Genomic DNA, 17,202 nt, shown 5'->3' on the forward strand with positions numbered 1-17,202 from the left:
TCTCGACATCAACCTAATGAACATGAATATTGAAGATGTACTTTATTTCGCTTGAATATTATATACTTTGGATTAATATGTACATGTAAGTTAAAAAACATTTTTGAAAAGGATCAGTTTATGATTTGATATTAAAGCGAAAGGCAGAAATATTGAACTTGGGACTATTACAGACAAAGCCGCAAATCAAATCAAACTTCTGAGAGGAAAGGTACAGTAGTTAAGGTTTTCCAGGCCTGACAGATAGAGGTAGGTAGTATTGGGGCCCCGATCAGGACCAGAAACCTGAGAAAACACACGCACACCACTTACCCTAACCTTCCAGAAATGAAATCATACACGTGAATGTACAAGTAAACCACTATGCAGGCACGTATACGTCTATACAAAAACAAAGTGTGGTTGCCAAGTGAATAGTGAGTCTGTTTAGTGAAACCTCTATATCCAAGCTGCTTTAGTCAAAGCCAAACTCACCAGCAAGATGCACTTAGTGTGTCTGCACTGCAAATGGACCAAAGATACAGCGAACAGTGTGTTGTGGTAGCACTTTTTGTAAGAACCTGAACTGCTATGACGTCCATAACAGTTTAAAAGGCTGTGTGTTACATTTTAAATCAGCACCAGAGCCAACAAGATTTGGATGTCATTAACTTTGCAGCCGTCAACGTGCTGTTGACCACAAGTACACAATATTCCGGTACCTGCTGGTTTTTATGATGTTAAAAAAAAATTTTAAAAATCACATTCAGTGCAACCGATACCATAAGAGTGCAAACGGCGAAAGGCTTGTAAATCCAAAGTTGCTGCTCGAGGATTCATGTTCATGCTCGTGATGGTGAACACTTCACATAGTGTGACATCAGTGAGACGCTAAATAGGTAGTGACCTTAAATGTAATGGGTGTAAAGGTGATCGAGTGTGAGGCATCCATCGTCCTGTTGTGCAAAAACTGCTGAACATAATTGTGACAAGAAGGAAAAGTAGTGTTATGTGATAAAGTCAAGAGTGAATTAGAAATCAGAACAAATAACCACTTTAAACTTTGACACCAGTGTCTAATCAAACTATACAAATCACACAATAAATGTGCTACTAATTATTTCTATGACGCTTGTGCAGTGACACCAGTATCTGCTTGCCAGAACAACCAACTAAAAAAAAGGCAGAAAGGCACTCGCTGTAAAAAGTAGCTACAAGGCTCCCTCAGGTCCACAAAGATCATCACATGTAAACATATGTTGCTACGTTCACACTAAGAATATAGAAATGCGCTTGAGGAAAAAAGAACCATCACTTACTAATTAATACATACCGTCAACATAAACCTGGCAAAAGACTAGTGTGAGCTCAAATGTTGTTTTAGGTTAAAACCAAAGATTCTTAAAGTGGTTGCAGACTAACATTGTAACCAACTCCACCACATCTAAAACCCAACCACGGACAGATACAGAGACTTTGGTATGTAGAGAGGACCTTTCACGTTTATACCAACTTCTCAAGCCCATTGTATGTGGACACTGATACTCTGTGTCGACCATATTATATGTGGATCATACATTTAAAATGCCATGGCTGAACAGTCTAAATAAATAGGCAGAGATCACACGTTTACATTAAGGACCAAAGGCCCTGGATCGCATCTGCTTCATCTTCGACCTTCAAATAAATGAGTTGGACATTAATCAATCATCAACAAAACCTGCTCTGCCGAGAACATGCCAAACATTAAACTGATTCAGGTCTTAAAGCGTCAACGGTGCTCCCTATCCCCTCCTCAGAAGGTCAGTTTCTTCGCAGCGATGAACTCCTCCAGTTGAACTTTGCCGCTGCCCATGAGGCCGAAGGCTGGATACATGGTCCCCGAACAATCCACCTGCCTCTCGTAAAGGCACCTCATGGTGTCGGCGTCGAAAAAATACACGCGGCACGCCTCGTAGTCGAGGCATATTCCCAGACGCTGTGGCATGGGAAGCACGCGATTGCCGGGGTCAGCGGCAGAAGATGCATTCGCTGACGAAACGGAGGACAGCGAAGACGACTTTGGGATGAAGAGTTTGCCCATGCCCAGGGTGAGGAGGGTGAAGGGCTGGGAGAGCTCGTAGCACGTGTCCTCACTGCCACTGTCGTGCCCACTATCATGGTCGTATCTGGTGAATGACGGAGAAGGATGGTGTGGATGGAGAGACAGACACAAGTTTGTTACGGTTTGAATGAAATGTCAAGAGTATTTTGAGATTTTGGCAAACATTGTTAATTATAATGTGAAAGTGAAACTTCAGTAGAAGCGAGTTTAAACCACTGGAGACAGTTACGAGATTTATTCTCGGTTGATAAGTACAAAGCAAATAGCAAAATATAACAAGAGCAAAAGAAAAATCTCCTCTAAACCTTTCTTTGCTCCTTCCTATGTTTATTTAAAAATATTGCTATTAGTATTTAAATTAAAAAGACACTTGCCTTGGCATTTCCCTTGGAGGGATACTTAAACTTTTAATAACTGAAAGTTGCCTAAGGTTCATTAACCCTGCATGTATTATGTAACTACAGCAGACTAACAATATATTTGTTTAAATAATGTGTTGTTTGACATGTTTTTACAAGAGCAGGTCCAGTGAGAAAAGCAGGCCTCGTCTGTGAGTAAGCTCTTGAGAGGTTTATGCAGGTCCTCTTACATCACAGGATTACGAGAGACTCAAACCCACTTATTGCTGTAATGAGATTGTTTACGTCTGTGTTGCACTTGTGTACATTTCCCCACATGTCTATTTATTATACACAAATTATAAAGGATAACCTTGCGTTATGAACATAGAAGCGCCATTACCTTGGGCTGCTAGTATCTCTGGGATTGTGAAACCATTCGAGCAGCTTCGAGTCAGAGGCCACTCCAACTTTAACCAAGTAGGAGTACGGTTCCACCTTGAATGACCAATAGTGTCTGCAGAAGAGAAAAGGACAAATTGCTTCTTTAGTGCTGAACTAAAGATTATAAATGATCTATTCAGTTCCATGATGGTAGTAAATGACACTTTAATAATTCTACTGGTTTCTCTTTAATATTTTATATTATCATTAAGTATAACGAGCACGGCAAGCTGTGTTCCGGACTGTATTTTGTCATTTTTGACATGACGAGGGCATCTCATTCCTTTTAGTTTTTCGCTTTTGAGAACATGAGTAACTACTCTTTATTGTGCAACGATTTAAAAAATGCTGTTGGATACAACTTCATTGAAAAAAAGGTTCTCATGTTCGTCAGTTATTGACATACCTTCCCTGAGAAATACCCGTGTCCCCGATTATGTAGTCGAGACCGATATAACTGCCCGTCTGCACACGCTCAGCTGCGAGCAGGAAAGCCATGCCGGCGACACTCTCCACAGTGTCCCGCCGCTTGTTCAGGGCGAGCCGTTCTGCGCTGAAGCCACACTTGTCGCTGAACAGGAAACCAAAAGCTGTGTGTGAAGAGACACAAGGGGACAGATGAAAACGGTTAAAGAAGAGCACTGATTTTGTTGAGCATGTACACCGACAATGTTTGTTCCCTGTTCAAGTCTGACATGGAGCAAGGGGCAGAGGCTAACACAAGAGGGCGCAATTGCACAATGTTAAAAAGCTACACAAAGAAGTGCAAAGTATGTGCTGCCATCGTCACACCATGAAGAATAAAACACAAATGGTCCTCAATGGACCCTTATTTTTGTGTTGTTCTATAAATAGTTTATAGGCCAAAGGCTCCGATTTACATAATCCAGGTCACATAAAGCTGACATGTACACTCAGCCATCCCATGCAATCTGTCCATTTAAATGTGTAAACAAAATCCTCATACCAACTAGGGCATGATAATGAGAATAGTATAAGGCCACCTCCAGGGTAAACAAGCAATGCTGTGGCTTTATGTGCAGTTTTACAGCAGGGAAAACACTGGCCCTGACAGTGATATAAGACTGGAGATGAATCCTCAAATCTAATGCAGGTCCATGTCTCTTTAGAAACCTTTGTTGTCTAAAACCACAACTGTGTCCCCCTCATACTCGTGCCATCAATACATGCACATTTTGTTATTTCACCGCAGCATGAAATTCCACCTCATTACAGACACACAGTGAATCCATCTGCTCAGTCTTACACGATCCAGAGAGCACAGGAATGTAGAAGGTCCAATCAAAACACAAACAACAGCACAGTCATGTTCGATCAGAGCGACTTGCCGTGTGTGCATGTGTGCACGGGCTGATCTCAATGCAAACCCTCCACCATAACTGGGTAGTGACAATGCCACAAATGCCTGAGCAAACCATAAACATCTAAAAGGAAAATGAATGTCACGACTGCTAGGCAGAAAATAAATTAAAAGTGATATGGAAAAAAATATTTAAAGTGAAATTCAGCAGATGGTGGGGGACGATGATTCTTTTTAATGAATGCCAGCAACAAACGTAACGGCAGGTTTCTTTGTCTGAGCTCTCACACTATTCATCGCCCTCCAACCATGCAAACTCAGACATAGCATAGCATGGTGATCACTGAAACACTGTTTGTTTCATTACGTACAACAAAACACCATTAAACATTTAAAAAAAACAGTGAGGCATATGTGATCTCATTGTCTTTCTAAGCAGGGACAAGTGCTTAACTCCTGCAGGTACTGTGAAATGTAGAGAGAGTGCTCTGCTGTTCTCCATTCAGCAAAAAGAGGCCCAATAAAAGGGGCGGGTTCGTCAATAGCAGTAGCTTAATGCTGCTATTGAGTTATTCACATGTTGTGGCTCGAAGAAAGCACTTAGTTTTAACCACTTTTTTCAGCTCCAGCAACTTCAAAATTGCTTCAACACATTTCTTCCTCCCTTTAACATCTCAAATGTAAGACTCAAAAGGACAGAAAATGAACACATACCCATTATAGGGGAAAACGTTCTGCAGGCTTACCGGGTGCAGGGGGTGTGTGGAGAGTCACTTCAGGGCTGTAGGGACTAAACATCGAGTTCCTGCAGCTTCGGACCCTGAAAGCGTACAAGGTGTTGGGCTCCAGGTCGCACACAACAGCGCTGGGGCCATAGACCCTGTCTGTAGCCCTCCAGACACTACTATCGTCAACGTCCTCCTGGGATGGAGACGGGCTCGGGGCCCCGAGTCTGTAAACAAAAATGCAAATAATTCAGACTTTTCCACATCCACAACAGCTTTCCCGTTTTATCTACACAATGTCACGTCTTTGTTTGCACCCACCTGCGGTACTCGACCACATGGTGATCAGTTGGCAAGTGATCATCAGAAAGCCTCCAGGAGATTGAGGCCTCATTATATACTCTACTGTGGGACAGGTCAATCAACGGAGGGTCCGGAACTGGAGAGGGGGAAAAAAAGAGCATGAAGAAAAAGAAACCAAAGATGCAAGAATAACAATTTTTTCTCCAGACAGAAAGAGTCAGACTTAAACATAAATGAAAAATACTGCAAACACAAGGAAAGTGCAGTAAGAACTCTCGTGTCTTAATCATGATAAGTACAGTAATGCAGCTTAATAAGCAAATGAGGCATTTTAAGTGTGGCAAAGATTAGATTTGTCAGGATCAGGACTATCCACTCAGGACAATGGACAAGACTGTCTTGCATAATGGAGCCTGTTAAGAGGTTTTCATAGACTCACTGCCAGGAAATGCACTTTAAAGCACCACCACCACCTAACACCCCCTTCTCCTCTTCTCTCCCACTTTCCCTTTCTCCCATTCCACTTTTCAGCATATTTGTCTTCCCTTCTGTTAGTGGTTGAAAGATTTCATGAGGCATCATTTGCTGACTTTTTTATATATATATATATATATATATATATATATATATATATATACATATATATATATATACATACATACATATATATGTATATATATATATATACACACAACAACCCACATCTGCTGTGTAAGAAATCATTTAATCAGTTTTTGCAGATTTGATTTTTCAACAGAAAGAAAATCACATGACTGCAACCTACATTCAAGATGTTAACACATATACTGTTTATTTATCGCTTAAACAGTTAGCTTATTCTTTCTAACCTCTCCTTTATTGTGTTATTTTCAAATCCCCAATTCCTTCCAGCTCCAAAGCTCCTTTCATTTACTCATTTTCTACCCCTTGCTGGCCAGAGCTTTGAGCCTCTCAGATTCACTCAGACTAATCCTGAGTCTATGTCCTCCGTTTCTCCCAGGAACAGCTCTCCTCTTGCAGCCATTGTGGTTGGTAGCACAAAATAATTTGCCACCCACATTACGTTCAAAAGATGACCTTGTTCATTTCTGTTGTCATACCTACTGCAATTGCCATTGTTTCTTTTTAAGGAATTAAAATAACTAGCTCCAAGTTAAGAGTTAAGACACTGAAGATTTTCAATCGTTTCATGTCAACATTTCTCCTACACCCTCATGTTACACAAGTATGAAACAAAGAAAGCAATGAGTTACAACTTTGGACTAATCTAAACTCAAATGATAACCAACACAATGTGCTATATTATGTCTATTCCACCTGGGAGCTGGGACCACATAAGGCAGTCAGTCATTCTGCACAGCAGGCTGGAATCCCTCAGAGTATAAACCACAAAAAACAGCAATGATCACAAACAATCCAGCACCAGTCCCACGTTATACTGACTTCAGTGGGTTGTTTTTTGTTTTTTTTAACTGTAAATGTGACAAACATGGACCTTAACTTTATATGTCCCTATAATCTCACATACGCTGTAACCTCCTGTCCAAGTGGAAAACAGGCTGACAGCAGTGTTTTGCTGAACGTGACATTTGAAGATGTCTCCATCTTAAAGTTAACCACAAATGGACATTTACTCTCAACAGCTCAGCCATTATTTCAAGAGAGAAGTAGAGCATGGGGTCAAAATCTGCTAGCAAGGCCACAGCTGCATTAACATGGGAGAGCACAAGCACAGTGTTGTCCAAGAGAGGAGGGGGTCACTCAAAATAAAATGGGCAAGCTTTCAACTTATAGGCAGTCAATAAAAGAGAACACTTGCAGCTTTGTATTTTAACAAGATGGATGACAAAACACTTTAAAAGTGGGAAGTAATTGGATTTCTATGACAAAGTATACAAATACAGCAACTGAGTAATAGACGATGACAAGTCAGTTCAGAAACCGATTTCATTAAAGAAAACATCCTTATTAAAAAGACGAATGTGCTGTCATTCTCCGGTATAATGGATGTATCATAGTTTGAGGCACTATTGAAAAACACTGTGGAGTGGGTTCTTTAAGCTGCCAACTCTTCAATTAAATGACTGTGCTATAAAAATGCCCCCACTGCTTCTTTTCTCTGTAAACTTGGACTACTTAAATTAAAAACACACATCACTGTCACCTAACTGCTGCATGGAACACTTCACCAAATATGATGCAGCACTGACTCCCTGCAGATAACTTCTATATGAAATACCCATTTCCTTCAGAATACACATTATGATAGAAGAAAAAAAAAACATGACTATTTATACCCAACATAAGTAAATAATTTTATTGGTAAATCAATTTCTTACCAAAGTCCCTTTTCTGATATTTCCCACCTCACTTATTATGTGCTTCCACTTTTTTCCCTGTGTCCACTGAACATATGATGCTGAGTTTAATTATAATGTCCAAAAACATCTTCACAACTAAATAAATCATGCTTTAAAACTTTACTTGTGTGGATTCATAGTGGAACCCATTTCTATCCCTATGTAAATATCGAATGTTCCTGAAAACCATCAGCAGCACCACTGAAATTTGATCATCAACTGCAGCCTCTGAGATGACGCTCTAATCACTGAATTTTGACAAACCAACAGAAGGCTCTGCAGTCCAGCAACAAAAGGCACAAGCTCATGTTACAGTCAGCTTTGTTTGACACCGACAGCAGAAACCGTCAGTTGTTTTCACTGCATCTACTTAAAAAAAGAGAATGGTTCTATGCCCCACCAGCATTTAACCTCTCAATAATTTTGGAAAATCTGGATCTTAACACTTGAATATGATCGTCTTTTCATTTGCACTGATAACCAATACCACACAACTGTAACTAACATGTTGTGACGTCACGTCACGACCAACTGCTGCTCTCAAGGCTATTCAATCCCACTCTCCATACCAAGTCACTGAGAAACATAATGTCACATTACATATGAACCACACAAACCAATATATACATCAAGCTCTTCTCATGTGATTAGAGTAAGGATTGTCAGTACAAAAAAAATCCAGGAATTATTTTCCTCCACTTTCTCTAAAATGGCGAGATTGAGCGTTCATCTTGTGGTACAATATGTGGATTTCTCCAGAATTTGTTAGACGCAATATGCAGACTTAAGTTCGTAAACATGTTAATCTTACAAAAGGTTTCACCGTGTTTTGCAATGCACACATCAATCCAGTTTTATGAGTCATGTCAGAGATTATCACCTTCTAAGATACTGACTTTGCTTCTGATCTTTCAGTGACACTTATTGATTTTTCAGCAGACCTTTGATCTTTGATCATGTTTTATTGATTATTTGATCACCCGACAAACCTTTAAATAGACTCCTAAGGTTTACTTTGGCCTCAACCTTATCGAACAGAGTAAAAGTACAATTATGTGAAATATTCTGTGGAATGTGCTTTATTTTAAAAAGAAAAAAAAAACCTGCATCCCCTTTTCCCACTGGGAAACTTGTACCCGAGAGGTTGTTTTTACGCCAAGTCTTTGTCAATCAGCAGATCAGAACAAAGCTTCACAGAGCAGTAAAATCCACTCTGACTAAATCCAGTCTGCCAACTGTTGATCCAATTTAGTTGCCCACAGACGATCCCTGAACTTTTAACACAACACAGTTCACACTGCCATGCATGTGACAAACAGCCAATGACAATGTGTCTACTATGTCTATGTTGTTGCATGCAGTCACATTTAGCCACTGATCCAGAGGACACATGAACACTGTCTTTCATCTTCATAGAGAAGAATAATTGCAGAAAACACCACATTTTCCAGCAGGATGTTTCTTAAGAAAGGCATGATTGTGTGGAAACACAATCGTGGATGAATCATTGAACACATAAAGTCGCCAAGCAGCAAACAAACATGTATTTATATTATACATTTTGTAAATCAAAACATCCCCAACCACATTCAAAATCTGATAAATCTGGTTTTGGTTGCTGGAAAAACAGGAAGCATAAAAATAAAAGTGAGCAAACTGGTAAGTGTCCACTTTTATCTCACACCACGTCAGTGAAATAACACCAGTCTTACCTCCACCAAAGCACATCTCCTTGAGCAGAGTTTCCTCTTTAGACGTGTCCAACACAAACTCATCAAAGCAGGGGTCGGCTGCAGGGTGGAAGGTCCTCAGAGACTCCGTGGCCTTCTGGATCCTGAAAACACACAATGCAGACATAACATGAATAAACCATTATCACTGAAGGACGATTATAATTAGTGTAAGCCTACTTGTATATAACAAGGACACAAAACAGGACCCAGCACCTTCTCAGTCTTATCAGGTATCTTCCCACATACTATTTTTCATTGAATTGCATCTATTTTGGCATCATCTTTCAGTGTTGAGGAGGATTAACAGGAGAAAAATGAGCACGGCCCTGTATCATGTTCATGAGTGAAAAGGTTCCCTGATTATCCAAAGCCGTTAATGGAGATCAATTACTTAGCTTAGGAGAGAGACAAAAAAAAAAGACACTGACTGGACACTGCAACTCATTTCGTTAATTCCTCTGTATGCGTCACACTCAAGCGTCACACTCAAGCGTCTCAAACACATAATCACACTGATGCCGTCACTAAACACTAAAATTAAAAACTCACCAAGTCTAATTTTAAAATCCACAGGGGAGCAGGAAGGTGTCACTGATGACGCATATAAACATAAAATTTGTCATAACAGACTGATAGTAAATCGTCACAATTAGTTTCTGTAATTTGTAATATATTCAAATATGAGGTGATCACTGTCAAGCTTAGTTATTGATTTGACCATTTAGAGTTGATTGCAGGAAGGAATTTAGTAGGTAAAAGCTGTGAAGAACAGCTTGGCTTAGCATTTTGTTAAAGTTGAAGGAGTAGTGATTACGCTGAGGTGCTTAAGCATCAAATGTAGGTCATTTTGATTCTATTATACTGAAACAACTGACCAATAGTTCCAGATTTTAAATGCTATTTCAATAAATGAGAGGAATTGAAATATGACTACTTCTGGGTTTAAATAAATCACAACTTGTGCAAGTGTTGGATTTGGACTATTGACGACAAGGGATGCAGGAAGATGGAGGCAGGTGATCTGCTGTGGCATCACATAAAGGGAGAAGATCCCCATGGAAACTATATGAATAGACTAACTGATCCCGTTTACAATATAATGTGTGATTTAAAGGCTCTCAGACTTGACATAAATATCTCAGAAATCATCTTAAAATACACTGAAATCAAAGCACTTGTTAAAGAGAGATGCTTATGTCAGTCATCCCAGCTGTACCTGACATGGAGCTGCTTTGCAGTCTGAACAAAGCAGGACTGGTCAGTCTCTTTCAGCACCTCTTGTGCGTAGCCAACTAGTCCGCTGTTCTCCAACATGCCCTGGTACTCCTCCACCTGGGAAATGAAAACACACACTATTGCATGATCTAAAGTCATTCATTTCTAACAACACCTTTTAGACAGATCTAGAACGTAAAAAAAAAAACTTGTATACAATAGATATACCGTACCTGGCCCTTGAGGTGGTTCAGGCGCCGGTTACGAGACTGTTCGATGGATCTCAGCATCTCAGACTTCCTCTCCTGCAGAGTCTCAAACAGACGCTCAAAGTGCTCATTAGCTTCACGCTCTGCTAGCTGGCCGTTTTCCTTCAAGGATGAAAAGTCACATGTACAGTTTAGTGAAACATGAATAAAAAATGGTGAATACAAATGGCATTTTTCCCCTTGTTTTATTGCCGTTAACTTTGAATAAATAGATGTATAACGAGTGAAAAAACAAGTGAAGATAATAAGTACAAACTGATACTTATTATAAAATTCTAAACTAATAATTGACCTAGTGTTTCAGGTTTGTTGAGCAGTTGATTTCACTTCTGAAACTTTTCATGGGCTCCTCTTTGCAATTTCATTCACACTCCAACCTATTGTTTGCAACGGTCTCACTTTACTAGCACAATGTTGCTGTTGCCTCCATCTATCTTGACATAAAACTACTGCTGTGCTGAGAAACACAGATTGTGTTGTCTGGAGCTGATAGATTGTGTGAACTCATTTGGCAAAGGTTTGAATGTAACGGACATTTTTTATTTAATAGTTAAGTACTATAGTTTTAAACTGTGGAAGGGGCACTTCAGTTACCCTGAACTAGCTGTAGTGTTCTGGTTTTATTTTGCCAATTTTACATGCCAGAATGTCAGTGGTTTAATAGCTTTACAAAGTAAAACAAACCAACTATGTTGCAGCTCTCCTTTGGGAGTTCTTGCAGCTTGTTCTTAACACATCATCTGGGCAGAACCCTTTTTCTTGTGTGGTATCTGACAACTATTGTGTGATTGGCCAGAAATTAGAAGTGGGCGTGGTTAATGCAGAAGTGTTGTCATTCCCCACGAGGACTTCCCAGGAGTGTGAAGTATGAAATGTCAGCGCTAACTTTGTTCTTGTTTTTGCCACCACCACAAAGAATAACATTTCTCTGTTCTTGCAGTGTACAGGCCTTAAGCGTCTTCACTGGTTTCAGAGACACTGCTCTAACCAACACTAATGATACTTTTGAACACTGTAGCCAGATGTGTGTGTTAGGGAAAACAGTAAGCAAATATTGTGCTCCCTGTGCTTTGCATGTTATTTGTTCAACGACCTTCCTTATTCGCACACACACAAAAAAAAGTGTGTCACTGCTCATCAACTTAACAGACTGGTTTTGAGAAAGCTTATTTGTATCCTGTAAGAAGTTCAATCTACTCTAAACATCTGTGGTCAAAAAGGGAACTAGTTCAGAACTATTAATTATCTAATAATATTTGTATAATAATATCATCCAAAATAATATTTGCCTGATGAGGTGAATCTTAAGTTAGAAAATGAAAGTATAAATGATTTGAAAGAAAAATTACATAAAAATGTGTAATAAATTTTGAAAATGAAGATACAATACAGCTTTCGCACAATAAATTAATTCAACTTGGACATAAATTGACTGCAAGTTAGGAGTGGAGAGAAAAAGGATGTTAAAGTCGCAGCAGCATGACTCAGCTCTCTCACCTCGGTCTGATTGATGAGATGCTCAAGATCAGTAATCTGAGTCCTGACCTGGTCCTCTTTGCTGATGAGGAAATGGATACTCTTGGCAAGCTTCTCCTGGTGAGACAGCAGATCAGCAGTGTTTACAATGCAGTGGATTTTATAAGGTCTTTACTCCAAGTCTGAAACATATGCTAACCAACACAGCACTGAGATATATGCATACGATATGACTGCTATACACTGACTGGATATGCATCTGCCCGTAACACTGTCAACATTAAAACTTTATTGATATACATGCTTTTGGCAGGAACAGGATGGCAGGATTTTAATAACCTCTGCTTACGTGCCTACACATTCATGACTGCAGCAGGAGCAGCGCCCTGTCAGGATAAGGACATTGTACAGCGTCCTAAACAGTGGGGGAGCCTGTGACGGTGACTGTGACAGTGCATTACGGATGAAAACTGAAACCAAATGAATGACGAAGGGTTTTCGTGACATGTGATAAGTCATGCAGCAATTGGAAGACACGATGCACACAAAATCAAAGAGAACAAATGGCCTCATTAAATATTAAGCACCACAGTGTTTGTGTCCACATACAGTGGCAGATTGACTTTCGCAGGTTCTGCTTGAAATTGCTGAACCACCTACCATCGAGTCCACTACACTAGAGGGCTAATGGCAGTGAGATTAAGTTACTATTCAGTATATGACACTTAAATAGCCATTCTGTCAGCTGTTTGATGTTCTTTCGTTCCATAGTGCTGTTATAGCAACCCTGCAGTCCTATAATAAAAAACCCAGACATTTCTGTCTAAACCAAAGACTAAAAATGATTTATTAATTATACTGAATGGCACAAATCTGGGGAAAGAGAAATTGCTATCTACAGTCTCATGTTGCCAACAACACAGGTACAGGTTAGGCATTAACATTACAGCAGGAGAGGAGATATTCAAGGACCAGTCACAGTTGGCAGCACATCACCAACAAAACACACATGCTCTTAATGTTTTTGTTAAATAAACTATGACACAACACTGAATCCTCATATTAAATCAAGTTATTGCAGGTCTGTAACTCTAATACCACTGGGTTGAGTTTCTGAATCACAATAGTAGTTATAGATACTTTCACTCCAAAAATATTCTAATTCCACATGCTTCTGTTCCTGGCCATGATTACTTCACACATTGGAATTCAATGGAACTACAGCTATGTGCAAATGTATATATGCATATATGTATATGTGCAGATAGACAGACAGACAGATAGATTATATATACAGTATATATACACGTACACACACGTACACACACACACACACAAGCAAGCGACTCTCATACAACATGTGTATGTAATGCTCAAGCATGTGTTATTTAAAAAAACTGCATACACGTTTCCCTTATTTTCTGGATATGTTCCTATAAATGTGTGGCCATTATAATATTGCTAAAACAACAAATCTAATGGTGGAGGACTGAGACTTTGCACAGCACTGTGTATTCAAGCCCAGTACAATCATTGTTCTCATAAGCCTGTATTGTGCTACATCATCACACAGATAAGAAAACAAAGTCCACTTCATTCAACAAACACCCCACATCATTGACTGACACGCTGTGTGAAACAGTGTGTGACTGTGGCACCTTGAGAATCTTGTAGGCACTGCTCATGGAGGTGACCTTGTGGTTGGCATGAGATCCTCCCAGCTTGCACAGGTGACACACGGGCCGTCTGCAGACCTCACAGTACATGTTCACCTTCTCCATCTCGTGCTCCGGACACATGAGCACCTGGGATATTTAGAACGGCAAGTTAAAATGAGTCCAACAAAACGTTCTTTTGCAAATGTGTTTGCATGTTGCTTTTACACGTTAGTGATTAAAAACAAGCTGAAGTGAAACAGGAAGATCCTGATCCTTTAAAAGGATCGAGACGGTTCCTGAATCATTTCAAAATAGATAAATAGAACTTTTTTTCAGAAAAGATCCAAAATGGTAAATCAGAAACAGTACTTAGCTGTTCACCAAAAGAAACTAAGAGAGAAATTTAACATATCGACACATTTAGAACATAAACTGAAATCTAGAGGGAATGACACAGGCTGTTGTACAATAACTATCAGTAACTAGTAACAATAACTAAAAACAGAACTATCAATACATAATCAACTCATGTTCTAGATCATATTATAGAGACATTCCTGCATAGAAAGTAAAGATTAAAGCCAATTTATAAAGAGTGAAGTTTTAAGGACAATAGACGCAATAAATTAGACATTTATGTTGATTTGTCAGCTAGCTCATAAAGTATTTCAAGTCACATTGCTCTTGACTTTTAATGTAATTCAATCAGTTCTTTCTTGAGTACAAGTGACCGTTTGTGCCAGATGCAATGTAATGTAATTCCCTCCAGCTGTTTTTAAGATATCACTTTCACAAGATTCAAACAAAAACAACCCCATCAACATAAAACCTGTGCATAGTGACCAATTTTTCAGCTACTTCTCCTTCTCCTTAAGTGACTCCTGAAGTCTATACATGCTAATCTTGATCTGTGATTTGTTTTCTTATTTCTCGATACTGACGATACTTGCCTTGGGCCTAAAGTTTGTTGTGGGACCAACATACTCGTGCTGAGCTTTGGGGGTTCCCCATGGGTGGTGCAGCTTGAAGCACTCGTTGCAGTAGCTAGCCTTGCAGTCCATACAGCTCTTCGTTGCCTCCTGCACTTGCGGAGGCTTGCAGATGTTACACATGATAGCCACGGCTGCGCGGGCCGCTTGGCGGTAGCGCTCGACGATGCTCTCCAGGGTGAAGTTACGGAACAACATGCTGATGCCGCGCTCACCGAGATCGATGTCATGCTGGCAGCCCGGGCAATGGATGGTGGTGATTCGTGGGGTCACAGAGCCTCTGCGCCACCCTGGGGATGAGATGGAGCCTGGAGGAGGGAGGGCAAAGGCAGACAAGTGAGAATAGGAACATGTGCAGCACAGATTGATGGCCTTTAGTCACCCAGTTTTCATTTCTTGCCAGAGGCTCTATTTTGACATGTGAACAACAATGTTCTTTGTCTTCAAATTACAATGAAATAATTTTTTCCAAGATAATCCAAAAAGGGGCTAAGAAAAATGTGTAGCCCTTGTGTTGAACAGATTCTGGGTTCACAAATGCAGCATGAGATCATTGGAAGTCACTTGCCAACTATGATCTTAAGGCAAAGGAAGCCTTTGATAGCTGGTATGGAAATGTCAAGTACTCGCAAATAGGGCCTCAGCTTGTCTCCCTTTGTGCTTTATTTCCACAATGACCACTACTTGATCAAGACATGGTTGTATGGATCAAAACACAAAAACTTGCAAAACATCAAGTAGTCATCATACAGGAATCCAGGAGGAGAGACAATCCAAGAGAACTGGGGTTGAATGAGGAGTAATGAGGTACGGGATTGGGAGGATAGCATCCCTGGAGCTCATAGGGATTTATGAGAAATCCATGTTTCACTACAAGTTTAATGTTTACCACAGGAGTGAAAAATACTTTCAAGTGCTCACAATGATCTGGACAAAGAAAATAAATTCTATATTCTAAAGACAAATGATGAAATTAACAGAAAAAAACTGTTTAAAAAAAAGAAAAAGACCAAAAGAAAAATCAAGCATTTTTTGAATCAAGCATTACACTGTAATGAAGGAGAAAAAAACGTTCCAGCTTTATAATATGATCACATGTCCAGTTCAATGCAGCAAACCATGTGTTTTACAAGACAACATGACTCCTCTTAAAGCAACACTGCTTTAAAGAGTTTCTCACAACACTGCGCTTGTTACTGATGCAGCAGCATCATAACAAAGCAGCAACACAGTCACATGAGGTGAAGACAAGGTGTTACACAAGGTCACATCAGACGCAAGCAGGAGTCTGTTAACACACGGGTACCACACATTTAAAGCCAGCAAACTGAAGTAGATACACGCAGAAATGTAAGTTATGCTTCACGTTTCTGAGGGACAGGGGAACCGAGGAGTGCTGGATTTATCTCAGTTTTCAAGCCAGAATTTCCGCTCCGATTCCGAGGACCTGGAAATTAAATCAAACACTCCTCAGGTAAGCAAAACACACCAGCGCTACTTCAAAATAGCACTTTGCAAAGGGTGAAGCTGAGGGAAAAGCAGTGGCAGAACAGCAAACATGTAAGCGGTACGAGTAGCCACGTGCATGCTGTGAGACATGAGCAGAGCAGAAGACTGTGACAGTGGATATTTTACAACCGAGAGGCAGAGTCTGCCTGATCGGACAATAAACTGAGTCACTGACGTTAGTTTGCTACCGTCTTACCTGAAGACAAATATAAAATTGAAACATACGGTTATGATGAACTTGATGACGGTAATGAAAAGTGATATGGTCTCTGATATGGTGAGGTGGATAAAACGACATATATAAACCGGTGAGTGACGCATAAAAAGACATTCTCATCCTGCAAAGGTAGGAAGTGCACGTGCGAGTCTTCACTCATGCGCGTGTCGAGTCGGGAATTTCTTTGCACAGTGACTCAGGCTGTGTGAGCTAAGGGGAGACGCCTGCAGCTACGTGTGTGCATGTGGAGCTGCGGAGGGAGAAGCTGACGAGTCACTGCAGAGCTGCTACACTCTTGTCGTGCACGAGGAGCTTGGTTTTCCTTCCCTACACATCAACACGCATCTAAAAAAGACACAATGACGCTTGAACTGATATAGCATTTGTTTTAGCAACAAAAGAGACAATAAAATGATACTGTTAATGTAAGTGCATTCCTCCAACTGTGACTACCACAGAGTAGGGAGTGTCTTAGACACTTCTAATTTTTAAACTGAGTTGTATATTTGCTCAAGGTTATTTTACCATTAGTGTTAACATTTCAATATCCAGAAAATGTTTT

The 17,202-nt window shown here is 40.0% G+C and overlaps 1 protein-coding gene across 6 annotated transcripts in view; it reads right to left on the reverse strand.

Annotated features, from left to right (window-relative positions):
• Nucleotides 1-17,202, reverse strand: part of trim36 (tripartite motif containing 36) — a 30,150-nt gene continuing 12,948 nt past the window's right edge. For 5 of the 6 annotated variants that reach the window (XM_044026325.1, XM_044026326.1, XM_044026324.1 and 2 more), the window contains 11 exons: nt 14,876-15,222; nt 13,926-14,072; nt 12,289-12,384; nt 10,756-10,893; nt 10,524-10,639; nt 9,287-9,408; nt 5,233-5,350; nt 4,933-5,138; nt 3,272-3,455; nt 2,825-2,938; nt 1-2,147 (listed from right to left, as the gene is read on the reverse strand). In XM_044026325.1, the coding sequence (XP_043882260.1) occupies nt 1,775-2,147; nt 2,825-2,938; nt 3,272-3,455; nt 4,933-5,138; nt 5,233-5,350; nt 9,287-9,408; nt 10,524-10,639; nt 10,756-10,893; nt 12,289-12,384; nt 13,926-14,072; nt 14,876-15,222 (1,961 nt within the window). In that variant the 3' untranslated portion in view covers nt 1-1,774. Of the gene's footprint in view, nt 2,148-2,824; nt 2,939-3,271; nt 3,456-4,932; nt 5,139-5,232; nt 5,351-9,286; nt 9,409-10,523; nt 10,640-10,755; nt 10,894-12,288; nt 12,385-13,925; nt 14,073-14,875; nt 15,223-16,280; nt 16,362-17,202 lie in introns of all 6 variants that reach the window. The other variant, XM_044026328.1, reaches the window with a different exon arrangement.

The sequence above is a fragment of the Solea senegalensis genome, linkage group LG5 (assembly GCF_019176455.1).
Source record: "Solea senegalensis isolate Sse05_10M linkage group LG5, IFAPA_SoseM_1, whole genome shotgun sequence".
NCBI classification, from domain to species: Eukaryota; Metazoa; Chordata; class Actinopteri; order Pleuronectiformes; family Soleidae; genus Solea; species Solea senegalensis.